At 48.2% G+C, this 25,837-nt stretch overlaps 8 protein-coding genes across 8 annotated transcripts; 3 read left to right on the forward strand and 5 right to left on the reverse strand.

The window, feature by feature from the left end:
* Positions 1-926: 926 nt before the first annotated feature.
* Positions 927-2,351, forward strand: N7455_004709 (uncharacterized protein; the record flags this gene model as incomplete). Its single annotated transcript, XM_040956218.2, has 6 exons — positions 927-1,097; positions 1,158-1,217; positions 1,277-1,330; positions 1,402-1,418; positions 1,483-1,633; positions 1,722-2,351. The coding sequence occupies 6 exons, from the start codon at positions 927-929 to the stop codon at positions 2,349-2,351; spliced, it is 1,083 nt and encodes a 360-aa protein (XP_040813400.2).
* A 690-nt stretch (positions 2,352-3,041) lies between these two features.
* Positions 3,042-4,880, reverse strand: samB (MYND-type zinc finger protein MUB1; the record flags this gene model as incomplete). The annotated part of the gene is made up of 1 exon (XM_040956336.2): positions 3,042-4,880. The coding sequence occupies one exon, from the start codon at positions 4,878-4,880 to the stop codon at positions 3,042-3,044; it is 1,839 nt and encodes a 612-aa protein (XP_040813261.1).
* Positions 4,881-10,147: 5,267 nt separating this feature from the next.
* On the forward strand, positions 10,148-11,520 carry N7455_004711 (WD40 repeat domain-containing protein; the record flags this gene model as incomplete). Its single annotated transcript, XM_040956259.2, has 5 exons — positions 10,148-10,262; positions 10,390-11,102; positions 11,170-11,259; positions 11,316-11,435; positions 11,500-11,520. 5 exons carry the CDS (start codon positions 10,148-10,150, stop codon positions 11,518-11,520), a joined length of 1,059 nt encoding a protein of 352 aa, XP_040813277.1.
* A 2,156-nt stretch (positions 11,521-13,676) lies between these two features.
* Positions 13,677-14,665, forward strand: N7455_004712 (phosducin family protein; the record flags this gene model as incomplete). The annotated part of the gene is made up of 3 exons (XM_040956308.1): positions 13,677-14,288; positions 14,356-14,585; positions 14,650-14,665. The coding sequence occupies 3 exons, from the start codon at positions 13,677-13,679 to the stop codon at positions 14,663-14,665; spliced, it is 858 nt and encodes a 285-aa protein (XP_040813306.1).
* A 1,189-nt stretch (positions 14,666-15,854) lies between these two features.
* On the reverse strand, positions 15,855-18,003 carry N7455_004713 (putative transcription initiation factor subunit (TAF30)). Its single transcript, XM_040956317.2, has 8 exons — positions 17,927-18,003; positions 17,742-17,872; positions 17,549-17,589; positions 17,103-17,254; positions 16,803-16,945; positions 16,579-16,719; positions 16,397-16,517; positions 15,855-16,287 (listed from the first exon to the last, which is right to left on the reverse strand). The coding sequence occupies exons 2-8, from the start codon at positions 17,748-17,750 to the stop codon at positions 16,199-16,201; spliced, it is 696 nt and encodes a 231-aa protein (XP_040813329.1). The 5' UTR covers positions 17,751-17,872; positions 17,927-18,003; the 3' UTR covers positions 15,855-16,198.
* A 741-nt stretch (positions 18,004-18,744) lies between these two features.
* N7455_004714 (Ran GTPase-binding protein YRB1) lies at positions 18,745-19,809 on the reverse strand (the record flags this gene model as incomplete). The annotated part of the gene is made up of 4 exons (XM_040956241.2): positions 18,745-18,818; positions 18,874-19,002; positions 19,063-19,321; positions 19,513-19,809. 4 exons carry the CDS (start codon positions 19,807-19,809, stop codon positions 18,745-18,747), a joined length of 759 nt encoding a protein of 252 aa, XP_040813221.2.
* Positions 19,810-20,295: 486 nt separating this feature from the next.
* Positions 20,296-22,860, reverse strand: N7455_004715 (uncharacterized protein; the record flags this gene model as incomplete). The annotated part of the gene is made up of 1 exon (XM_040956165.2): positions 20,296-22,860. The coding sequence occupies one exon, from the start codon at positions 22,858-22,860 to the stop codon at positions 20,296-20,298; it is 2,565 nt and encodes an 854-aa protein (XP_040813234.2).
* Positions 22,861-24,157: 1,297 nt separating this feature from the next.
* N7455_004716 (uncharacterized protein) lies at positions 24,158-25,700 on the reverse strand (the record flags this gene model as incomplete). The annotated part of the gene is made up of 3 exons (XM_065604867.1): positions 24,158-24,873; positions 24,900-25,446; positions 25,503-25,700. 3 exons carry the CDS (start codon positions 25,698-25,700, stop codon positions 24,158-24,160), a joined length of 1,461 nt encoding a protein of 486 aa, XP_065461767.1.
* Between the last annotated feature and the right edge of the window lie 137 nt (positions 25,701-25,837).

Genomic DNA, 25,837 nt, shown 5'->3' on the forward strand with positions numbered 1-25,837 from the left:
GGTTCTGGAGCTGTCTGTCACGGGCTGAAAGCACGGCAACGCCGGGCATCAAAGCCCGAAGGTGGGGAACGAGAGGTTAAATCTAAGATAAGAGCAGATCAAAAGCTCCGTTAGGAATATGATGAATCGGAGCTGGGATTGTTTGGGTTTTTGGAATGGGGGAGAGGGAGATCACGAGGGGGGGAAGGCGGAGTTGGAGTTGGACTTCTGTTTTTTTGCCTTTAATGCATATCACATCAGTTTGTTCTTCGCTTGTTTCAACCACTTCTGTTTGGAATTTGGGGGTTTTTAGTACTTTGTTTGATTTGTATTTGACTTGGTTATTCTATGCTCAGCTCTACCTGAACTCAGGTACCTGTTTATCTGTGTTCTATAGAAGAATGTACAGCTTATAATGAAGTCATCTCCAATATGTGTTTAAATAGAAACAAAACAGTCCCACAAATCCACAAATCCACAATGTATTATGGAGTCTATAATAAATGTTCCGAACCTTTATAGCTATACCTAGGTACCTAGGTATGTACGTGGTTATCTTCTTGCTAATTATTTATATCAAAACTCCCGAGGTCACCCAAAGCCCACCTGAGCAGATGTATAAGGGGGGGGGGGGGGGGGAATGACACAGGGTCTCCAACCTTGGAAGTCTCAAGTCCACAAGTCGGATATCGCCTGAGTCCAGAACTAACCCAAAAAGCACTGACTGGGGCCGGCTATTAAACGACTAATTAGATTGGTTGAACCCGATTTGATTATCGCGATATTGATATCCATGGATGGATACGCGTATTGGAATACACGATAGGCCCAATCACATGGGCACTAACAGTAATTTCAACCCCATCCTCAACTATATATTCACTCCAACCTTTAAACCCTAACTGCTGAATAACCCATTCTTACATATTACATATCTACTCTCCAAAATGGCAGAGACCACAGTCCCAATTGAGCTTCCTGTCATTGACATCTCTAATCCCCATGACCCCGCCGTGGGGAAGGCCATGCTGGATGCCGCTGCAAAGTATGGCTTCCTATATGTCAACAGCAAAGGCACCGACTTCACCGTGGAGGATGTGGACCGTGGGTTCGGATTGGTAAGACATACATTTCAATTGATTGATACCCATATGTACAGCATCTGACCATCCCTATAGTCAAAGAAGTTCTTTTCATCTCCCGCAGAGGAGAAAGAGATATGTCGGATTCAGCCTAATGTCCGTAACAAGACTTAAGAGATGAACAAGCACATTTAATCTAACGCCAACATCTATAGAACCATGGCTGGTCCGGAATGCATACAGAAACCCTCGACCCCGAGCATCAGCGGGTAAGTAATGGCTCTGACTCACCAATTCCCTGGCATCGAGTACGAAGACTAACGCTGGATATGGTAAATAGACTGGGGACTTCAAAGAGTATGAATTACCCATATCTACAAGCCTTGAAATGCTTACAACAATGAACTAACCACCCAACCAGAGCCATGAACTTCGGCGACTTCAAAGACGGCAAAGCTCAACAGCCTCTGCCACCGTCACTAATCCCCCACGAAGCAGAGATCAATGGCTTTGCCGAAATCTGCAACAAAACCTGCACCCGAATCCTGGCTCTACTAGCCCTAGGTCTAGAGGTGCGTAACCCGTCCATCCAGATCTATATATCCACCACCAGTGCCATGTTTACATAAATGCATAATGTATACTAACCACCCAACCCAGATGCAAGAGGACTTCTTCACAACCCGCCACGACCCAAGCATAGGCTCGACAGGAAGTATCCTACGGTACCTGTGGTACCCATCAATCTTCTCATCAGAAACCGCATCCTACAAGCACGACAAGGACGTGCGAGCCGGCGCGCACTCTGACTACGGCAGCATCACGCTTCTCTTCCAGCGGCCCGGCCAGCCAGGCCTAGAGATCCTAACTCCAGAAGGCAGCTGGGCGCCCGTTCCCATCGTGCCCGGCACCGCAGCCGAGGCGGAGGGGTATCCGTTCCCACCGATCCTGGTGAATATCGGCGACTTGTTGAGTTACTGGACGGATGGACTGCTGAAGTCGACTGTGCACCGTGTTGTTTTCCCGCTTGCTGAGCAGCGGAGCCCGAATCCGCAGGATCGGTATACGCTAGTTTATTTCTGTCATCCTATTGATGAGACGGAGTTGGTGCCTGTTCCTAGTGCGATTGTTGCTGCGCATCGGGAGCGGACCGGGGGTGTTGCTGCTGATGGGAAGGTTGGGTTTGGGGGTGGGGCGGGTCATTTGGTGCCTGGGAAGAGGCCTCTGACGGCGCATGAACATCTAATGTCAAGATTGGAGGCTACGTATGGATTTACTAAAGAGAAGTGAAGGTTAGGATAGGATCGGAGAACTTCAATATTTGGCGCCCTGCTAAGTCTGGATTACCGACTACGTATAGCTTACGGATCATTGAGTAGATGTAACAGAGTCATTCGTGAGACTGGGAATATATTGTAAAACGCCGGTGCCGTTGTGGCATAGTGCAAACACAGGAAAACAGGTCCTCCGGACATAAATGAGAATCATAGATGGGATGTGCACCAGAATGAAATGCTCCAGATGACCATAACACGGCCCAAGTTGTCGGCAATGATGCCCATCTACTGACATAGGAAACTCGTGACAGCGCAATTAGTTATGAGAGAAAACATAATGGCCCAAAAAAAATAAACAAAAGGCAAAAGGGAGTATTGCCCCTGATGAGGTGGTTAGAATCAGATATACAGTCATGATAAATGGTCAAATGTGGATATGAGCAATGAAAAAAGGGCTTGCAAATGACGACCCCACGTCAATGAACCAAGATGAAGGCAAGCTGTGCGAAAAAGGGAATATGAAAAGGCTAGACATGTAAAAGGTATCTTCGGGTCGAAATGGAAACGCCGCCAGATTCTCAAATGCCATGCGTGAGAGAAACCTTGGAACTGAATGGAAGGGAGACGCAAGACGGATATGACGCTATGCGAGTCGGTATGCATGGAAATCAAAATGGAACCCCTTTGGGGTCATCGGGTCGTATCAAGGGGTCGTATGGCACCAGTGCCGGTGGTATACCCAGGCGGATTTCTGGCAATCTTTGCTGCAGTACTTGGTGCGACGGCAACGCCGACACTTGGCGAACTGACGCTGGAACTCTTCCCACTTGCCACACTTGTAGTAGGCGCATTGGCGGATGCCACCTCTCGCCTCATCCTTACGGCAGAGGTTTCTCATGACCACGCATGCCCAGTATTGCATGTCTTTGGTGTGATGCCGAACAGTAAACTTCTCCACCAGGGGAAAGATGTTGAAATCGTCGGGAATCAAGTACTCGTCTTCCTCCTCACACGTATCAATTGGCGAGGAGGGTTCGGCGTTCTCATCCAAAAGATGGAGTTCGCGATCAATATTCAACTTGGGGACAAGGTGGGATGACTGGAAGTATGATCGGAGGTAGCAGTATTTGGAGACATATGCTAGTAGCTGAAGGGACATCAGGACATCCTCGTCACGAGGCATGGTTGTCAAGACCCCCTGGGCCGCGGGACGGTCACGAAGGTACATGGCGTAGGGGCTCGCAGGGAGAGTAGGAGAATTAGGATTGTTGGTGGCTTGGGTAGGAGAGAGACCGAGTCCGCCGTTGGCCTGTGTGTTGCCGTTATTAATGATGCTACCGTCGACAGTCGAACGATGAGTGATGTTGAAAGTCTCCACCTCCGGGCCGTCTTCCTCAGAGGGATCAGTGACGGTCAGATCATGGGTGTTAGAGACACCTTCTAGCATCGTTGTTCCCCGCTCGTCGACACTGTCAAGTTCCATCCGGTTCGGGAGTCCAACGATGGTTTCAGCGGGCTGTCCCATGGCGCTATCATCTCCCATGGTCGAATCTTCGCCGTTGGCATCATCCGATTCACCGGACGCCGACTGCTGCTGGCGGATCAAAGGACGTTGACGGGCGGCAATAGTTTGGGGGAGGGTGCGAGGTTGTGAGTGGAGGGGGCCACTGGGGGTAGTCGGAGAATCGGGTTGCGAGACGATCCCAGTCTGCAGACCGGGGAGCATGCTAGGAAGACGCTCGGCGTCACGCACAGGACGTAATCCGAATCCATCCGTGGTGTCCATTGAGGGAACTGCTGTGGCAAGAGGTTGCATTGACCGCAGGCGATTGCTAGCACGTGGGAGCCGCCCATCGTTCAACCGGTGGTTATGGGCTTCTTGGCCAAATGTACTGCGCTCCGGGGGGGATGTCATAGGGACACGAGGAGGAGATGTGATATCCATGGCATCGGAGTCGGTGGGTTGGCTGTCTTGGTAGAAAGGCTGGGGGATTTCGATACTCGGCGGAGGGGCTTGTCGACGCGGTTGGTGCAACTCGACCTGTGGGTGTGACTCGGTCTGGGTATCTGCATCCATAGGGATATCTCGGCTGCCGCTAGGCTTTGACTGCCTAGAAGACGCCTGCTTCTCGGATTCCAGATCGTTGCGCGATCGCACCTTGTCCACCACTTTGATGTAATTGTTCAGAAAGGTGGCAATGACGGGGACCATGTCGGCTTCCACCACTCTTGTCCTCACACTCTCAGAGCCCCGAACGCCGATATTGACAACGCATTGGAAGGCGAGGCTCCATTTCCACATTTCCAATAGATCATTGCTCCGGCCTTCTTTGAGGATGCATATCAGTCGCTCGATGCCGCCATCGACGGTGAGGATATCTCGAATCCGAGCAGACGAGGTTGTGAGGTATGCAAGATGGTTGAGAGAGTTTATGAGCGGCAAAGTCGATGTGCAATCAAGGGCCCGACGGTCATAGAGGGTGGTGGTGATATTGACCGAGGCCTTATTCACATTGGGAATACTAAAATTGACTTCCCGCATGATGAATGAATGACAACGGGAATGTGATGAAGAGCGAGAGGTTAAATGTAGTATCGATCGATGCAAGATGTCATCCAGGAATGAATCAAATGCAAAAAGATGAGGACCTTGACGATATTGTAGAATTCAGCCCAGAAAGGATGATGCCCACTGCGGATTAGTAACTCGCGCTGAGAGGAATCAATCCAAAGACATCGGGTGAATGAAGAGGTGATAGGGGGTTTTGGGATGTCGGAGAGAAGAAATCCCCAATGACCAGAAGGGGGCGAAAGGGTAACCAAAAGTCAGACTCAGACTCAGACAGACTCAGAGGGTGAGACTTTTTTAAGGAACGGAGAAATGAAAGAGAGACCAAATGCAATATGCAAGACGATAGATGCGTCTATGGCAGTATTCGATAGATATGATGAGAATTGTCGATGGAGGGGGGAAGAGAAGAGGAAGGCTTTTGCGAAGGCAAAAGCGGAGAGAGCGTCAGGTGCCTCCTTAATATTACCAAATATGGGTTGTACCCGACAAGTATTTTGGCGCCACCTTGGGGGTTGGTACCCTTTCTTCTCCCTTTTTTACTCTCCTTATTGTTTTTAGTGATTGATCTGTATTTTTGCACAATTATATTCTTTCTTTGTTTTTTTCTCTTATTTTATCGCATTTGCTATATTCTACAAATCTCTTCATCTTCATCTATCCTCGACCCCCCTCTGTCACATTGGGTACCGACCTCGGAGTTGCCACTCGACAAAGATCAAAATCTGCTTCACATACCATTACATCCTTGCCACAGGATCGGTTGATTTCTGTCAGGTCAAAATATGTGCAACATATATTATACGTATGCCTCGAGAGACGATCGTTGCCAAACCCTCTAGATTATGCCGCCTGATATGACAGACGGCACCACAAGCGGAGGCTGTAGATCTTGAGCAGTGACCATCGCAATCCACCAATAACTCCGATGAACTATTTGAATAGCTTCGGTCTTTTGTCCTAACTCGAAGAAGTTCAGACCGAATTCCCCACAGATGAAGCAGACCGGTTATAGTTGCTATCCCTTGGATTCTCCTAACAAGTGTGATTCGACACCAGAAATGAGTTGTGTTACAACTAAATTTCGTCAATGTCAACAGCCTAAAATGACTAAATGGCTGAGTCTTAAAATCAAAGAGGGAATTTCAATTCCTATTGTATGTTGAAGCTGTTCATTGCACACCCTCAAAGTATGATATACGTTCCGTCACTATTGATCCTACAACATATATAAATGGACCATTTGGAATAGTCTAAATGGGTTTCGTAGAAACGGCCCGTGAAACACAGTCTTCAAAATATTCCGTATGGCCTGGACCTTCTGACCCCTGATGCCTACACCCTATAATGTGTAATATATGCGAGTGGACCTTTTTGATACTTCCTGGCGCCGTTTCATCAGCCCTCAACAGGGTAGTTTATTTTGAGAATGTGTTTAAACTTAGCAACAGACAATTGTCAGCAACTTGTCGAGGACCAATCGAATATCCCCGCACAAGTGATAGCATTGGCCCCCAGGTGCCTCTATCACATCTTGACAGGGTTTACACGCGCTTGCAACTGTGCGCACGGACGAACTAAGATTAGAACACCTGCGAACTGCCGGAAATCCATATCCGCCTGTTTGGACCTCGAACCTTTTCTGGGGTTTCAAGTTGGTTCGCTTCATCCTAGGAGTGCTTGGAGAAAACTAGCAAACAAATAGTGGCTACGTCCATTGGTTAGGGTAGGAATAACACGTTGTAGATATCTGCCCTAAGCCCAGCCCCACATTAACAAATTTCAGGATAAGTAATCTAACTATGGAACGGGTGGTCGGTCTACCATCGGCAGTGGTCTTGGAAGGTTCGACTTAAAAGTGCTTGTATGCACTATGGGGATTATTCTACGGAGTAGTACTAGCGAGGCCCACTTGTGCCTTATGCATACTCCGTACATTCATCTTCGTTCTGGCTGTTTTGCTTATAGAAAGGGGACAGCTCGATCCATCGTATAAACTCTACAAATATGCCGAGCTTGATTGCGAAGTACAGGAACAAGGATAAAGACAGGTTTGTTGTAGAGGAGCAGCTCAAAAATATATATCCCAAAATACTAATGATATATATACAGCGTTATCATATCTTTTGAGATATCTTTTTAGGTGTATATGAAGGTGGTAAAAAGTGTAAACTATGCAAATGCATGAAAGGCATTCTCCCTACGGCATAGCAAAAATATGCTCATGCAAAATAATCTTAGGAAGTTTCCAATCTCGACGAGTGGCCTGCATTAGGCTTTCAATTCCCCCTTGGGATACAATGCACAGTCCGGAGTCCTTTGTAACATGTCTTCCAACATTCGTTGATATGAAAATTCCTTATTTCATAGTTGGCGAGTACAACTACCTTTGAGACATAATTTTATCAGACCATTGGTACACTTCTGTGTAAGGAGTTAAAACTGCGAATTGAACCTGCGCACACAGTCTCGTACCGATACCGACAACGTGCCCTTTGAAACATATACACACTCGTCATACATCGACTTCCGATCGCCTGCCATTTGAGTAACTAGAAAGACGCCATTTACTCAGGAGTCGATCTAAGGCGATATACAATGCACGTGATATTGACATGCATCATCCCCTCCTTAAGAAACAAGAAAAGGTCGGAACCTGGTGGTCATCTATGTACTCAGGCCAGAAACTGGTCCTCATCAGCAGAGCCCCATGGTTGGCTCGGAACCGTTTCTGAGATAATCACCACCATGTCGTTCTCGAATCGGAATATTCAGTGCAGGGATTCGGTTGTATCGTGTGATATGACACAAACTATAACTGGTTCTGCTTGAATTGGGCTGAAGCTCATCCCTGAAGCTGACGGCATAGGAACTGTGACACACATATTGGCGGCCTTTCATACTCGAATTCATTTGCTTTCTTTGCCAATGGGTGCTTGCTTATAATGTTGTATATTTTTGTATACTGTTGTATGGGTTGCTTACTGAGGATATGAGTCAGAATATAGCTGCTGAAATATCAACGCCGTACGTTGAGACCTGTTCCAGACTCCAATCCTAGTACCCGTCATGACTCAAATAATCTATTAGACTTTGATCATCTCGATCATCTCGGCGTTGGCATATGCCTTGCAGCCCCGAGCTAAGACGAGGTCACCCCTCTAGTCGATTATTTGGATCATGACTGTACGTACATATTAACCCATGCTAGGCCGACAGGTAATCATGGCTTTAAGACCAATAGATTTTTACCAAGAGAGGAGGTTCGGGATCCCACTATACTGGCTCAATTGCCCATTCGTGCTTTAATATATATATTTATGTTGTAATTCCGGAGTAATCTCGTTGCAAATCTCCGATGAGCATTGCATGACAGACGCCATATTGAAGATCCTGAGTGGGGGTCTTGGCAGGACTTGTGATGTATGTCTGGGGAGTGTAAAGCACATAGAGATTCATTGACAAGGGCATCTTGTCCCTATAGATGGATGTATACGACGTAGATGACTAACGTATATGCAATGCAGAGAAAATTACTCGGTATATCGAGCCGATTTTCTGAAATTGACTTTGCAGTATTGCAAATAATGATCGACGAGGCCAAGAGTAAGCCAAAAGATTCTCCCGGGCCGGAGTAAAAAGAAAAGGGGGCCCAGACAGTCCAGGTGGGCAGGTGCCGGATAGTTTTGGAGGGAAAAAAAAACCCTGCTCTCCAATTATTTCATTTAGATGAAATCCGCTTACCAATGAACTGGAAACGGTTGGACCCGCCAGAACGGGCATTGAAGCCGAACGGCACGCTCTCGAGTAGGGCTAATGCTGTGTATACTTCGCTAGTTGACGCCAGTAGACGCCATTTATATATATCTCTAGAATGATATCCAATAAAGAGTGATTTGGATCACTGGAATAGCCAATAGATCCGGAGGTACGGAGTATTGCAGACCAAGACAATGGGTCAGCCACAGGGCCGTGCGCTTGAACGAACGCACCAGGTGTGAAGCTTGGACCTGTAGGTATATTATTGTTTAAGCATGCATAGATTGGGAGTTTGGGATCGAAGGGAGATCAGGGGAATCAATACGAAGTAGATATATTAGTTTCAATGTAAGTATTTAGACTCATGTATGGAATATAGTGTAGTTTTCTTCATATAGAGAGTTTAACAGAGTAATACACTTCCATCTTACCTAGAATGGACATGCAGGATAGTCCAATCTCCGTTAGTTCCCTAAAAATCATCTTCGATGTAAACGGAAAGGGGGACGCAAGGGAGTCGATTTAGCTCGTGAAGAATGTATGGCGTACTGCACTAGATATATCAGAGTCATCATACAAGTTGTTTTCAAGAGCCGCCGGCGGTTAAATCTCAACCCTTCAAATCAAATTTGCCGCTATATAACTATAACTAATTGGATTTACAATTGTGTCTTCAGGTCTTGGGGCTAGTGGTCCTAGCACCTAGCCGATCCTCAACGCCACAATTTCTCATCTCCTCCTGAGATGAGGGTTCAGGAGGTTATTTTTTTTTTGACTTGAATCCAAGTACATAAGTACCTAGCGAGTACTCTTGTACCTAGTTAGGTATGCGCATGTACGTCAGCTTTGGCTCGAATATCAATAAAAGAAAAGAAACCGGCATCAGGTACCGGGAGAGAGCGATATATACGTGTATTGAGGGTGTATTGTAGCCAACCAGAAGATACAGGAAGCCCAACTCCACTTATGGGGAGTTGGGGAAACAAAGAACTTGGAGGATTGAAAATCATTTGAAGATGGACTACGGAGTTATACAAAATACAAACAACATACATATACATAGTAATGTATCGAGCACTACAATGATTTTATTGGCAATATTAAAAAAAAAAAAAAGAAGGTACTTCTGGCCTCATATAAATTGATAGCAAATCGAGGTACCCTTCTTATTTCAAGGTCATTACCACTAGTAATACACTGACCTCCCTCTCCCTCCTCGGTCTTCACCCCCTGTTCCTCTCCCTCTCCTTCTCTCTCTTCTTGGTCTGTTCTTTTTGTTCCCGTTGGCTCTTTTCCCCCTCCCTTTTTTCTTCTTTACTTTTGGTTAACTCATATTATGATCCAAGCCTAAGGCGCTTTAACTTCCGCCTTTCGATTCTCTTTCTGCTTCACTCCACTCCCATTCAGCCCCCTCTCTACCCTTCCCCTCAACCAATCTTTCCGATCAAAATTGTTTTTCTCCGGGGTACCGTTTTGACAAAATGGCCGATATGAGCGGCGAACAGATGCAGGCCAAGATCACTGCGGCCAGGCGCGAAGCCGAGGGGTTGAAGGACAAGATCAAGCGCAGAAAGGATGAGCTGGCCGATACCTCCCGTGCGACTCCCCCATCACCCATTGTTATGTTTTGAGGGTTTCTCTCTTTTTTTCTCCTAGAATGTTGTCAGCTGCATTGTTCTGGGGGATTTGAATTGCCCTGCTGACTTTTCCCCTTCCCGTCTAGTCCGTCAAGTCGCGCAGAATCAGACCGATGCCCTACCACGAATTGGAATGAAGCCCCGACGTACACTGAAAGGTCACCTCGCCAAGATTTATGCCATGCACTGGTCCACCGACCGGCGCCATCTCGTTTCGGCTTCGCAGGACGGAAAGCTCATCATCTGGGATGCCTACACCACAAATAAGGTCCATGCGATTCCCTTGCGCTCATCTTGGGTCATGACCTGTGCCTATGCCCCAAGTGGAAACTACGTTGCTTGCGGTGGTCTCGACAATATTTGTTCGATTTATAACCTCTCGTCGCGCGAAGGCCCAACTCGTGTTGCGCGCGAGCTCTCCGGACACTCGGGATATCTCTCCTGCTGTCGCTTCATCAACGACCGCCGTATCATTACCTCCTCCGGCGACATGACCTGTATGCTGTGGGATATCGAGTCTGGAACTAAGGTCACCGAATTCGCCGACCACCTGGGTGACGTGATGTCGATCAGCATCAACCCGACCAACCAGAACATCTTTGTTTCCGGTGCATGCGACGCTTTCGCCAAGCTGTGGGATATCCGCACCGGCAAGTCCGTCCAGACATTCGCCGGCCACGAGTCCGATATCAACGCCGTTCAGTTCTTCCCTGATGGCAACGCCTTCGGTACTGGTTCCGATGACACTTCCTGCCGTTTGTTCGACATCCGTGCCGACCGCGAGCTTAACACCTACCAGGTAATTATCTTTTACTCGAGACACCGATCTGATTAACGGAAACTGACATTTGGATTTTTTATTCTAGAGCGACCAAGTTCTGTGTGGTATCACTTCCGTTGCATTCTCAGTCTCTGGCCGGTTATTGTTCGCAGGTTACGACGATTTCGAGTGCAAGGTACGCAGAACCTTTTTTTTTCTAACAATATGATTAAATGCTAATCCATCATTTAGGTATGGGATGTTCTGCGTGGCGACAAGGTTGGTTCGTTGAGCGGCCACGAGAACCGCGTGAGCTGCCTCGGTGTCAGCAATGATGGCATCAGTCTGTGCACTGGATCTTGGGATTCCCTTGTAAGTTTTCTCCCCTGCAATTCATTCAAATGCATCTACTAACCTCCGATCTTCTCTCATACAGCTCAAGGTCTGGGCCTGGTAAACCAACAAAAACAAAACGCAAGATACCCCTTGTCGATCATTCTGCAATGCTCTTCTTCGAAATTTTTTAGGCTCGATGGTTCGAATCTCCGCCATTGTACGATAATAATCAATTACCGGGGAATCCCTTGGGTTCTCACGATAATACACTACCCGCGGCGCAGACATCGTCGCCGCATGCGATACGGAAGGTGATGGAGGTGGAGGTGAGCGCTCTGGGATACTCTCCCGGCGAACAAACGATAGCGATGACACAATACTTGTTTGGACATGATGAGAGCACGACTAGTTCCTGGGTTGTCGATGGATGTACAGTGACTGCCAGCGGAAGGAAATGCTGGAACGAGTCGATCCATCTGACAATTCCACCGTCGCCCTCTTCTCTGGTCCCTTGATTTCCCCTTTGACTTCTCGATGACGCCCTTTTCCCCTTCTTTTTTTTTTTTCTTTCTTGAATTTCTTTATCCCCCCTTCTGTTTACCATTTCATTCTGGGTTTCCTCCACATTGGTCTCGACATGTATTTTGTTGGCGAAGTCCGAAAGAAGGACCTGGTTGCCGGATTCTGGCCAGGATTTCTTTCGCCAATGTATACCTCTGCGTTACCTTATTATTCTCTCTTCCCATTTATCCTTTCTTCTCTCCTATCTCCCCCCTTATTTGTGTCTCCTCTAAAGAAATAGTCTGTTGTACTTAACTGTCTTTGCGTTGGAATCTCTTGCTCTGGGATTCTTTTGGTGTCGGATTTTGATAATGGTTCGAGCAGCTCCAATTTCCATTTGTGAACTTTTTTTCAAACTCGATCCATCTTTGGTTTTCTGTACCCACTCAAGGTGATAGTCTCGGGTAGCATGCTGTTTCTTGCCTGGCTTGGTTCTCTGCAACATGTGAGCGTGGCGAGTATCAGACACAGGGCATGCGTACACGGCCTTGGACCTCGGTCCAGCCGTAGAGTAGAACGTGCCGTGTCTCCGGGGTCAACATCGAGCGGGTAGTCTCCGGGTACCCAGTTGGGGGGAGGGAGGAGGTAGTGTACAGATGTCCGACCTTCGGCTCCATATATATCGGGCCACGAATAAGACAGCCACGCCACGCATGTCCGCATGTCAGTCTAAATCAGTCACTCCGGCCTCATTCTCTCCCAAGTGGACATTGATGCCTAACATGTAGCTCACCGAACCTGGGACATGACAGCCTTGGAACGTCTGAAGTGAAACATGAAACAACGGAAGACAGACCGACGGGTAGGAGAATCAACCACTGATCCTGGAGAGAGTTACCCACTCGATAATTAAAGGAGAAACTTGGAGTTAGAGGGTACTCCGATACTCGAAATAAGGATACAAACAGGATCAGCCCTGTGGTTATCCTTATAATAAGCATCCACGCTATCTACAGAGGCAAGTTTCACCCTTACATATCAAACTAAATTGGGAATACGAAGATACTGCGTCTTGGAAAAAAAAAGAAAAGAAAATAGAAACATCTAGACTTGGAATATTCCTCGGTGGAGACAGAAAGATCTACATAGTCGAATGGGGCTACCTTAAAGTAGACACTTCGCCGTAGACACGTCACATAGTTTCGGGAGTTGTGCTGAATGCCATTAGTAGAGGTTCGTTTCAGAAAAGACAGGGATAAATGCGATTGACCGATGGAAGGCTATTTAAGGCTATTCAATGTGCTAAGTATGCTAAGTATAGCCTCGTGCCTTTTTTTTCTTCTTTTTTTGCTTTTCTTTATATGTGATATGATTGATATAGGCTTCGTGATATAAGATATATGATATATGCACAACATATCCAATATGCTACACAGAGGAATACATTTATTTTCGAATAGACAAAGTAAAGAACAATCCCAACAATTTGCATTGACCTTGACAATCTCCAGGGCTCGGATGTTCGAATGTGGAGCCTGAAACACGAAAAAAGGGGGGGGGATTCACCGTTTCATGACTTCCACGGCCTTTCACGACGATCTCTTTCCAACCTCAGCCTCACCTCCGTTTCAACTTCAGGGGCAATCTTCGAATCTCTGGATATCCTCGATCCTTGATCCTAGTCAATCCCGAAACATACCAGTGCCCGACAGATCTCCCAACTTAAACCGCCCCCCCCTTTCACCTAAAACCCGCCCCATTGCCCTCTCCTTCAATATGTCCGCCCAAGAAGAATTCAACCAGCTGGTGAACAGTAACCGTTCACGCTTCACCTCCCACCCCGAAGATCACGACCTCGACTCAGACCCCCACTTCTCCGACGACGAACCCTCCTCCCGCCTCCGCTCCCGCCAAACACTCGACTCCTCCGACGAAGAAGACGACGCAGACATGGTCTCCTCCCGCACCGCAAATGCAAACTACCACGTCCCAAACACCGTCTACGAAGCCAACACAGGTCCCAAGGGCGTCATCGCCGACGCCCAGGCTTTCGAACGCGCAAGAAAGAAGTCCTTCCGTCGCACTCTCCTTAGCGTCGCGGGGCTAGACTCCAACAGCCCCTCCTTCAGTTCAAAGTCCACTCGTGATGACGCACCCCTCGCACCCGGCGACCAGTCCTCCGCTAGCGAGGATGACGACGAAGCCCGCTTCCTGCGAAAATGGCGTCAGTCGCGTATGCATGAGCTGCAGGGCCGGAATAATCGTCGTCCCAGTCCGCGGGGTAGACTGTTTGGATCAGTTGAGACCGTTGATGCGGTGGGGTACCTCGATGCTATTGAGAAAGTGACGTCTGACACCGTTGTTGTTGTCTGTATCTATGATCACGAGGTATGTGTGGAATTGGTCTCCTGTGTAATTGCGGGGGTTGGAGTTGCTAACTTGGTTGGTTTTATAGTTTGATGACAGTGCTATCGTCGAAGAATGTCTTGTTACTATCGCTCGTCGACAACCAACTGTCCGCTTCGTTAAGATGCACCAGGATATCGCGGAGATGGATCACATCACGGCTCCCGCTTTGCTGGCATACCGTGGCGGCGATGTCTTTGCTACTATCGTCGATGTCTTGCGCAACATTCCTCGTGGCCGTAGCTGCAGTGCCGACAGTCTTGAGGACTTGTTGAAGCTGTGTGTATCCCCGAGCTCTTGTTCATTTTCTACTGGACCGTATGCTAATTTTTGATGATTACAGACACCGTGTGCTATGATACTTTCTCTGCTATTATGTTTTCAGCCGTCCACATTTACTGGCATAGCAGCAAGGCGTCTTGGTTGTTCCCTCGTGATCTCTGCATTATTTGATTTGACCTGTCTCTCCTTTTTCTTTTACTCTCTCAAACACTCTCCTACAATATCTCTTTGTCTCTGATATCTTTGATGGATGCATTACTGCATGGAAAACCAAGAACATATCTTGAAACGGCGTTGCTCACTAGAATGGGGTGGATGGATTTGGACTCGGTTGATCGATAGTCTGGTTACTATCTTGCCATGTCCCATTGGACAAGTCAATGGGACACGTTGCGATTCTCTTCTCTCCTTGTCTGATTATATCCCTACTATTTCCAACCCGGCTGGGACCGGGCTTGATGTTGATTTACTCGAGATATCCCATGCTGTTATTACTTTTTACTGCTATATCTTCTTTCTCATTGATAATCCCCTTAGACTCTAGTAAGTCTTGCATTCGCGAGAAAACATGTAAACTAGGGTCCCGCATGGTCACTTGCTATAACCAATAACCCTGAGAAGTAAAAAAGGGAAGGAGCAAACAGCCGTCCATTTTGGGAAGGTACCTGGGATGTGAACATATAAAAGGCCTCCCACCCCCTTCCCACCTTTCTTCTTCTTTTCTCTTCTTCCTCTCCCCAACCCTATCGACCGCCATCTCACCGTAACCACCCACGAGACAGCGCAGGCGGAGGGTCCCGTAGCACATGGTGCGTGCACACTTATGGAGGGACATCGGCATTACCCAGTTGCTGAAAGTCATACCATATACTCGATGCCCATCAACATTGAATACCAGTTCTCGTGCGAGTCTTTTGATAAAGTCATGGCTGAGGATTTGGGCTCCATAGTCACTGGCGGATCCCACGGAACACACCCCTCTACCTAGATAGTGACTTGATACATTCCAAGTTTTAGACGCGTAGCTTTAAGACTGATGTCTACACTAGAGTCATTACTAGTCGAGGAAGCTGGAATGTAGACATCTGTAGTCCCACGGTCTCATATGCAAGGTCTCTGTCTGTACTGGGGATATGTCTTGTCTGTAGACCGAGACAAAGAGCAATGAGACAACCCCCAAGTGAAATGAGTTTGGATATTGGTATAGGATCCGTAGTATCCAGTGCAAAGCATCAATCAAAAGGAAACCCATTTACGAGGTTCCCTCAAATCCCATCGGTCTTCCTCAAGCAAGAGATGAGTGAAAAGTATCAAATCCATCATATCCTTCCCCGAGCAAGAGAAAAGAATACGCATTTTTAGAACCAGCAAAAGCACAAAAGAAGTGAAAAAAGAGCCATCCAATTTCCTTCGGTAGTCCGCTAACTCCCCGTGTCAAAGACAGAAAAAAACATGAGAAAGTAACTAGACGTATGGTCGTGGAGAGACCGAGGATACACAGCAGTAGAGAGAAAGAAGTGAAGACTCGAGAAAAGAAAAGAAAATGAGAAACAGAATAGACACTCCCACGCCCTGGTTTCTCTCCCCCCTTCCGCTTGCTCGATTGTCCTTTACAGGGCTCCGCGGTCCGCCGTGAAATCCCAGAGCATTTTGATCAACGCGTCTGGGAGAGTGTACAAGTCCACGTGGAATTCTCCGACTGTAGAAAAAAGAGGATAAGTTAGCGTTTTGTTCAGAGTAAATGTCAAGCAAAAGCCATGATTTCCTTTTATCCCCCCGAGATACCCCGGGGATAGAGAGGAACTTACGCTCAACATCGTTCTTTGTGTATGAGTCCGCCGCCTTGTTGTCATGAACCATCTGCACAACCTGCAGAAGGTCATCTTCGTTCAGCTTCTGCAGCCCGTCGGCAAGCTTGTCCATGTCGACCTTGAGAGTACGTTAGTCCTGCAATGCCAATCTCAAATCCCATATCACAGAAACAGCTCACATTCTTATCTGTGCGCTTCTTCTTCTTGGCGCTCTCCTCGCCACCAGCAGGGCGCTTGTGCTTGATACCATTCTCATCACCGGGGACGGGACCGGACTCGCGCAACGCGGCCATCAAAGCAGGCTTGGGGTTCTTGAAAGTCTGTACGGGCAAAAAGAAAACGCGCCATTGATCAGCACACCATACTTTCTCTCGAACGGGGGGATTTCAAAATCAAAACTCACGAGCACATGCTTAGATTCATAACGGGTTTGGGCGAAGTTCAGGTCATGTTGAATGGTGTACGACTTGTCGGCCGTCAGCTCGATGGACATATCGAATTCACCCCATCCTTCCTCCTGAATGCGGAACGGCGGCTGCTTGAAGACTATTCGAAATTATCCCACGTTAGCTTCCAATCCGGAAAACCAGTACACAGAGAGCACTGTGCGACCAAATCTTGCTGGCCGTGGGATTCTGGAAACAGAGAACCCAGGCGTCGCCAAGACTAAATTCAAAAACAACCAATAGGGACCAAAACATACTCTGCGTGGCGCGTTCGCCGAAACTGGGGTGCAGGTGGTAGGTGACCTTGTCGAAGATGTTCGCGGGGACCAAAGCGCCCTTCTCGTTCACGAGCCAGACCTCAATATGCCAAGATCGTTGCGGGAAACCTTCGACCTCCGATGGCTTATCTCTGCAGTGTGGGAAGAAAGTCCAAGTCAGCCAATGTGTCTAATGTAGCGTGTTTTGTGTGTATGTGTAGAGATGGGTGTGGGGTCCGAAGAGAAGAGTGGCCTGCAAATCGCGCCTCCCTTCATCCTTGAGCGCATTATCAACCTCGTGTCCTGCAAGCCACAGGACCGAAGTGGCGAATAGCGTTGAAAGGAGATTGTGGGAGGAGACAGTAGCTCCAGGCGCCTCTTCTCAGACCGGGGTTTGCGAAGGAAGGGAAGCTGGATGTAGAGGTAGACAGAGGGGGTGCGCATACATAATGTTCTGCTCAGTGATGAGACGGACAGTGCGCTTGACCTATTGAGGAGAAGTGTTAGTGTATGCAAGCTTAATTGCGCTGGAAACAGAGAAAAGACCAGGTTTGGGCTGTGCCGGCCACAGCGACAAACCCACAGTGCTAGAGCATAGATGCAAGTTCGCGATAGTTGATGAGGGGACAGTAAACTCACGTCAGGCATGATTATTTTATTAGTGACTTCGAGTCGTCACTTGAGAGAATCGTGAGGTTCTAAGGTTTTGAGGCCGAAAGGGGACGTTGACGTGCGGAGAGGTGGGCGTCTCGGAGACAAGTTTGCGCGGTCTATCGGGGGTGTGAGCATGGGAAATCATAACTACACACATGTGTAGACAATACCTCAATACCTCAATGTAACTAGGCAGCGAGAACTCGTATATAGTGTTGGGTCTTGGGATATATTCTCAAGGTAATTCGATGAAGCGGTGAATTAAGCTCAAGGTCAGAGAGTGGGCTATATCTTCAGGGTTGCCCACTATGTTCACTTGACCTTGACACACTTTCACTTTCTACGTGATTTACTTCTTTATATATATATACATTTTATACAGAGATTCGAGACTGTTGAGATCAAATGAGAGACACAGCTATAAACAAATTTACAATAAGTCCTAGCATTGTTCCTCTGTTATCTGCAATCATCATGCCTTTGAGAAGTCAAAAGGAAAATATGGGCTACAGGATTTTTCTGCTTTTTTTGATTTGAAAAATGTAAAATCTTTTTATTGCTTTAGGCATACACTTGTTTTTAAGGCATACTCATCATTACTTTTATTCTTTGTTTTTTTCTTTTCTTCGGATATCTTCAGGGTATGGGGTGATGTGCAGGTATATTGGATGGGGAATGTCTATCTACTTCCGAACCACCGACGTTAGGGAACTGCCCTCCATTTCGTAGACTGCATGGCTCGCAATAGCTATGCGAGGAGCATCTTCATAACTGCTGCCTCGCTCGTCGCGTCGTAGGGGATGGGGTGGGAATGGGATGAATTTGGGGGTGATGATTGGGTGTAACGGTGTGAAACGGGCGAAAATTGTGGTGATTTTGCAAGAGCAAGTTCCGGGATGATGCACCCAAATGCCTTGGAATGCCAAGTGCATGGTGATGGGGGACCCTCATCCTCGAAGAGTTAGCAAGGGGAGAGAAGAAGAGTTGTTTACTCTTCAGCGCTGAAGAGCTTCTCGTTCTCAACCTGGGCGGTCTCGAAAGCATCCTTGAAAGCATTGGCGTCTAAAACTATGGTTAGTAAAAAGATCGACATCAAGTTGGGATAAAAACCACTCACTCTCGCTGTTGGCGAAACGGATGGCCAGGGTCTGAGCCTCGGGCTCACCCTCGGAGACATCGGCGGCGGCGTTCCAGACCCAGCTGCGGTCACTGCCGACGTTGGCGCTCAGCTTCATGTCGGGGACGACTGAAAATACATATTAGCACTGGACTTTCTTCGGAAAATATGACCGGGCAGTAATCTTACTGTAGTGGTTGGCGCAGACCTTGAGGGTCTTATCGCGGCGCATGACGAGGCGGGTCTTCTGGTTCTCCTTGTGCTTCAACAGGCGGACGTCACCGGTACCACGCTCCTTCCATTCCTTAGACTCGCGGTCGAACTTGAAGAGCTTGGCGCGCATCTTGAAGGACTGCTCCTCAAGCTCCTCGTTGGTCTTGGTCTCAACCTTCTCGGTCAGGTGAATGACGGGCTCGAAGTGGACATCGGCGGACTCCTCGACTTCCTCCTGCGTTGAAATATCATCGTCAGTATATGCGCGGAGCGAAAATATCCACGGGGACTGGCATAGTATGCATAGGTTGGCTTAGTTGCGACGACCCCACTATCGGGAGAAAGGGGCACAACACCCCGCCCCCCATCGTAGACACGTCCAACAACAACCACCCATGTCACCAGCATCAGATGCATTAAACTCACCTCGTCGGTGGCCTTCTGGGCCTTGGAAGAACCGGAGGGCTCATCAGTAGGCTCCTCGGCCTCCTCCTTCTTCTCCTTCTTGGGACCGCCACCAAACATGGAGAACATGCTGTCAGAGGTCTTCACAGCGGCATCCTTGGCGGTGTCGACAGCCTTCTCAGCGGTCTCAGTAGCAGTCTCGGCAACGGCCTCAGTGGTAGACTGCTCACCCTCGCCGGTGGCGGGGGTGGTCTCCTCAGGCTTGGTCTCGGAGGCAGAGATGGCGGGGTCGGGCTTAGTCTCGGTGATGTCAGACATGATGGCGAGGAGTTCAAGAGGACTGTTTTAAAAGGATAAAAAGAGAGATGGCAGATATCCACGGGAGATAGAGTGGAATTTCAGTAAGAGATAGTGTTTGTTGATCAGAGAAAGCGGCGATGAGGGGGGAAAAATTAATACTTAGTTTGGGTCCCATATCTGGCAGAACCCGCCACCGCTCTCGTCTGCCAATATAGTGTACTCCATATAAATGTGAACTACATGAAACAGAAACACACATCAAAGAAAAGAAAAGAAATAAATATTCTATTTCAGTGGGTGCTATCAGATAAAGCCAAAGTTGGAGTACGGTTTAAATAAGAGATACCATTGCGCCGACTGAATAGTTCGCGTGAAACCCCATTTCCAGTACAGTTGCCACCCACCAATCCTGATCGCCATAAACAAAAACCAGTCCTCAGCCAACTCATTAATAGAGAGAGAAAAAAAAAAAGCAAATACAAAGTCGTAAAGGAAGTTCGTTTATCATTTCGAGCCACGGGTTGAGCAATCCTCGGGTTTGCCGGGCCGTAATCCCATAACATGTCGAGCACGCGACTGAGCCCGATCCAGCGCATTGCATTTCCTAACGTTGCGCACTCGATCCATCATACTGCGAAGGTCAATCTTCGTCGCTGACTTCCCAATTCGGCTCCATGCATCATGAACAAGGCCCTTGGTTTCCTTGTTCACGCGACTAGACCGCATTTGCAGCACAGAAGAAACACTTCGGAACCGCTGGATAGTATTGCGAGTCAAGACTTCTGAAATTTGCTTCGACCGTGATAAAACAGCATCGCGTGCATTCAGACTTTCACGGCGTAGATTTTCGGCATCGTGGCGCAAGAGATGGGTTCTCTTCACCACATCTCCCACGATCACCTGTAAGTCAGTGGAGAGGCGGCCGCACACCTCAGTCAAACCAGTCTGAGCCGTATGCATCTCCTTCGCAAATTGCGAAGAAATTCCCTGTGCTGCCCGTTTCCAGTTTGCGATCTTCAGCCACGGAGTTCCGAAGTCAACAGCCATGGTTTGGCTGATTGGCTGTTTTGACTTGGTTGTGATCGTCAAGTTGATTAACCCGTACGCATCCTCGCGGTTCAACTTCAGTGTATAGACTCCATCAAACAGCTGAGACAGCTCGTATGTAAGGGGATTGTTCTCTCTGTGAATGCTAACATTGAATTGTGGCTGTTTCTTGGACGTCGCAAACTTATGTGGGGGTTTGATGATAACATGGCAGTCTCCAACAACCTGAATCTCAAACTCGTTCGTCGCTCCCAATGATTTAGCGGTAGAAATAGTTGGCACGTTGACACCTTCGGGGATTGAATTTCCCCAAGAGGGCACGTATGATACCCGCATAGGAGCTGACGGCCGTGTGGAGATTGAGGTTTGTACCACTCGATTCAGAGTCAGAACAGAGGTGGGGGAGATATGGGAAGCCACTGGCAAGGACGCATTGGACAAAGCCGATCCGGCAAAGCATTGCACTAGAAAGACGACCAAGACTCTAACAGCCGCATACCCAATAGATAGGGCAATGGCCGAAATGAGAGTCAAAGTAACCAGACGTAGCGTGGGGGCCAGCTCTCGGGCCCGTGTGGCATACGAAGGCGGGAGCCAATTACCAGGATACTTCTCGAGATCCGCAAATATGTGCCTCTGAAGAGGCCTGGGAGTATCGGCAGTGACTTTATGTGCTTTCCTTGGATACAAGCCAACGAGAGAAGCCAGGTTTCGATTCAACTGACCAGGCGTGATGCTCTCAAAAGTCTTCAAATCGATAGGATACCGTCGGAGGACTGCGGTCTCGCCGGAAACTGGATGGCGGGATTCCAAACATGTGTGCAGACTGTTGTGGTTAAGAGGGATCACCTCGCCGGCCATTTTCCACAGTGGCTCCTCTGAAATCACCATCGCCGGGACTCCATGCCGTTCTAGGAACATATGGGCAAGGCGCTGGGTCTTGACGGCTGCTGCATCATCGAGGCCGGAGACAAAGAGAATTGCCACATCTGGTAGAGTCCAATCTGTTGCAGATGTTACATGGTAGTCAGACCCATTCCAAGCCGAGGTGCAGACAGGTCGATTCTTGAACTTCAGGTGAAGTGTATTGGGTCGATCCGCGTGGGGATCGGCCGTGGCTTCCAGACATTCGTCAACCACCAGCTGAACATGAATCGGTAGAAGTTCCGCAAAGTTGGGGACAGCCCCGGCGCCAAATGAGGTTGGTACGACATGATATCGGGAAGATTCGGCCGAGCTGGTCTCTGAACTAGTACACGAGCTTGATACCAGAACATCGCCGATCTTGTCAAGAATAATGTTTCGGAATCCTGGTTGTCCGACATAGAGCACGCGGAAAGGTTTATCCAGGTCGAGGCTCTGCTTCGTCATGGTCTGTTGAACCGTAGCCATGAGGATGGAGTCGGTTGAATTGTAGGGCAGCCGACTCTTTAATTCTGAGGCTGCAGCACCTTCGAAGATGCGGATAGTATGCTTGAGCTCCACTCTTTCGATCTCAGGCCACTTCTCGGGTTCCACAAATTCGATCGAATCACTGGTGTGGGGGAAGGAGGGCTTCGTGGTTGTGGTGCTGTCATCAATAGTGGTTCGTCTGGCGGCAAAGAGGGCAGGCAGCTCCTGGGAGACTGATTCAGTGCACTGCACTTCATCTCTGATTATCCCATCATCCTCTTGGTTGCCTTCATCCTGTGCCTCGGCCTCGGCCTCGCTACCGCTGTAGCGTTCGTCGAGGCTTGCAACGTCGTCAGGGATGGCCTGGTCGATCAACGAGCCTGTATCGGTTTGTTCGGAGTGACTGCCATCCTCTGAGCGTATATCAGACACACTCAGAGTTGCCCAGCTATCACTCAGGGTCTTGGGTGAATGGTCAGAAAGTTGATCTGACGTCATATTGGTAGGCCGTGAACGGGACAACCACTCCTCGACAGAAGCTGTCAGGGGTGGAAGAGTCGGATATTGTAGACTCGAAGCAGTCTGTGCACGGAGGAAACGCCTGTGAGGCGAGTCTGGATCGTCAGTCATTTCGTCGATGTAAACTTCATAGAGCACACGGGTGCGGCGGAAACAGGAGCTTAGGGATAGCCCAAGCCGTAGGGAGAAGGTCAAAAAAAAAGAGCAGAGTTAGAAGCAGAGACGGAGATATAGAGCAGGTAAATAAAAAAGAAAAGGGAGGGTCGGAAGATACTGGGAGTCTTAGGCAGAGAGTCCTAGGCAGAGACTCAGAAAGCCCAAATAGAGTGATAAGGTGGGTCTGCGGGGAGCCGGATGGGTCAGGATGGGTCAGGTGCGTGACTGGAAGTAAGGGCGGACTAAGGTAAAAGGTGTGAGAATGTTGGAAGGGCAAAGAAACACAGTAATGAAGATAAAGAGCATAAAAAGAGAACTGAAACGTAGAAGTGGAAGCTGATGAAGGGGATGTAGGGGATGTAGAGGATGTGTTGCGATAAGAACAGTTGGAATGGATGACCCAAAGTGACAGTAATGGCGGGGTAGTACAGGGTACCTGGGTGTTGTATGGTGAACCCTGCGGTGATGGAAGTACTAGGTACCAGTCACAACATTGATACCTAACTGCAAGGTCCTTTGTCTGCCCCTCTTCGATGTACAACTCCAACTGCACTCCAAATTAAAGAAAGGACCGACCTCTGGAACCTATCATATTTCATTATTCCCGTAAAGAAACTATTCTTATACTTGTTCTATACTTGATCAGATACAGCTCCACTATGCCCCACCATGATCGCCGAATATTTACATCGTCCATACATACATTCAAAAGTCTACATGGAAATGAAGCGCAACTGACAAAAGCCTATCTAGGATTGACCTCGCTTCACTTACTCGATATGAGGTATTTAACCATATAAAAGCATCGTTTCGTTATCCTGAAACCCACCTCGCTCCGCAGGGTCCATCGGCATATGACCGAGGAATCCCTGCACGCAGGATCCACCCGCGTCTTATGCAAGATATAGACAGCAGCGTCATGACACCCGTGGACACCTGTGTAGTGATATGGTTACACACCAGACACAGCCCGTGTACAGTGTTTCAGGATCGGCACCAAGTTTCAAGAGGAGGCGAACATTGTCTTCATTGAGTGCCCGAATGCGAATGTGTCAAGTAATAAGGCCCAGGTTAACCGCCGTCGGAGTATTGCGGTCATCTCCAACTAGAGCCCTGGATCTGCTGATCGCTATGGGGTCTGGTAGAAAAGTCGGCACCATGGGCGAGAATGTTATTATCGATGGCGGTTTATCCTGATCCTGATGTAGAACGTATCCAAGGATTGACTTGAGAGCTCTTTTTGGAGCTCTTTTTATGTCTCTTGAGAAACATCAGGCTCGTATAATGCCCCAACACGGTAGAACTCCTGACAGCACATGTAGATACCGACAAGCCTCGACCCACTTGGGGGCTTGTATACTCTGTCACACTCTAACAGCCGCTGGCAGCCTTTCGCAGAGGCATCATCCTTGCACCACACCTCCTGCCGGTTATAACCAACGGTATGGGCCAGGTCATTGGGCAGAGTGGCAGAAAGCCTAAGCTTCTCGTACCGAGGCTGCTCATTCCGTTCAATCTCGAACTCGATTCCCATAAGCTTGTGATCTGTGGCCACAATCGACAAGCCAACAATCCGAACATCCAGTGTAAAATGAACGGTTTGATGGGCCTCGGTATCGAGCTCACCTGTGCTCGCTGTTTTACCTGACGTATAGACGAAGACTAGTCCAACTATTGCCCCGTTTTTGAAGTAGACCTCGGCTGTGATTATGGTCTCTCTACAGTCATCATCATCTTTTCTCTCAAAGTAGAGTTTCCGAAGCTGGTCAAAAGGATGTACTTGTTCGGGGACCAATATTAGGACTTTTCGACGGCTTCCATTCGTAGAAATGACAGCTCGGACGCGTTCAGAGGATAGATTCAATATCCAAGAGATAGCTGTGAGTTTCTCCTCGGAGTCACCTTGATACTGGTGGTGTTGCAGCGGTTGGGATGAGGTGGACTTGAAGTCCAGAGAGAACGTGTCGTCTCAATTTATATGGCTGCAACTTGACCTATTTCCATCCCCGGAGACTGAGAAGAGAACCTCGTCGGAATCAGCCAGATAGTCAAGGATTGGATGTCCTCGTCTTGGGACAGTTCAAACCCATCATCGAGTTGATGCATCCATTGCCCGACAATGCCAGGACTTGGATGGTTATGATACTCAAGCTTCAAACCGGATATGCGGCTTCGAGACCTGGGTTGACCTTGTATGCCCGTGGATGTCTGGATTTTCCGGACATTCTTCAGCGACGCATAGGTTTGATAGTTAGCGGAACTTTTATTGTATATGAAATGAGAGAAATTTTCGTCGTATCGCAGCTGATCGTCAGGTACTTGATGGCATTCACGATCCAGAATATCTGGTATGTTAGGTTGTTTGCCACACTCCTGGGACTGAATAGCTACTGTCTGGACCTGCTTTATGAATTCCATCTCAAAGGCAACCAGTCCAGTGATGGTGTTGCTGGGCGGCGAAATTGGTATGGGGTCAACAGCTGCACTGAGCCGATGGCGAATAGGAGTGAAAGTCGCAGTTCGTCCATAGTTTGTTGACACCTGAAACGAAGTTAGAATGTTACATGAATATATGCCTAGGTCAACGTATGAATTACCTGCAAGCCACCAAGGATCACTTCCGGATGGGATCCCGGAATTGATGGCACCCCAATTCGATTGATACGCTCCCCCTTCGATCCGTCGACAAAAAAAAAAAAGGAAAGACCACAGCCACCGCTAGATCCGAAAAGTACGGACCTCCCGTCATAATATGATACCTCTATACTGATAAATAGGTAAGGCTCAGATGCCATATAAAACGTAAGCCTTGTCAAGGACGTGAGAAGTAGGCCTCTTGGGCCACCAAAGTCAAGGCTGGTCAAGACTTCAAAGGGCCAGGAAGACCTGAACGGTAAGAGAATGCCAATTCTTAACTTCTCGTGCGTTGGAG

Source organism: Penicillium solitum (assembly GCF_028829755.1).
Source record: "Penicillium solitum strain IBT 25940 chromosome Unknown utg000003l_segment0_segment0, whole genome shotgun sequence".
NCBI lineage: Eukaryota > Fungi > Ascomycota > Eurotiomycetes > Eurotiales > Aspergillaceae > Penicillium > Penicillium solitum.

Coding starts and splice junctions, on each gene's coding strand:
- N7455_004713 (XM_040956317.2), bottom strand. Junction 16,720..16,802: donor ATGAATCTAAGCATGTGCTC/GTGAGTTTTGAT, acceptor TTGCCCGTACAG/ACTTTCAAGAACCCCAAGCC. Junction 16,518..16,578: donor AGAAGCGCACAGATAAGAAT/GTGAGCTGTTTC, acceptor CGTACTCTCAAG/GTCGACATGGACAAGCTTGC.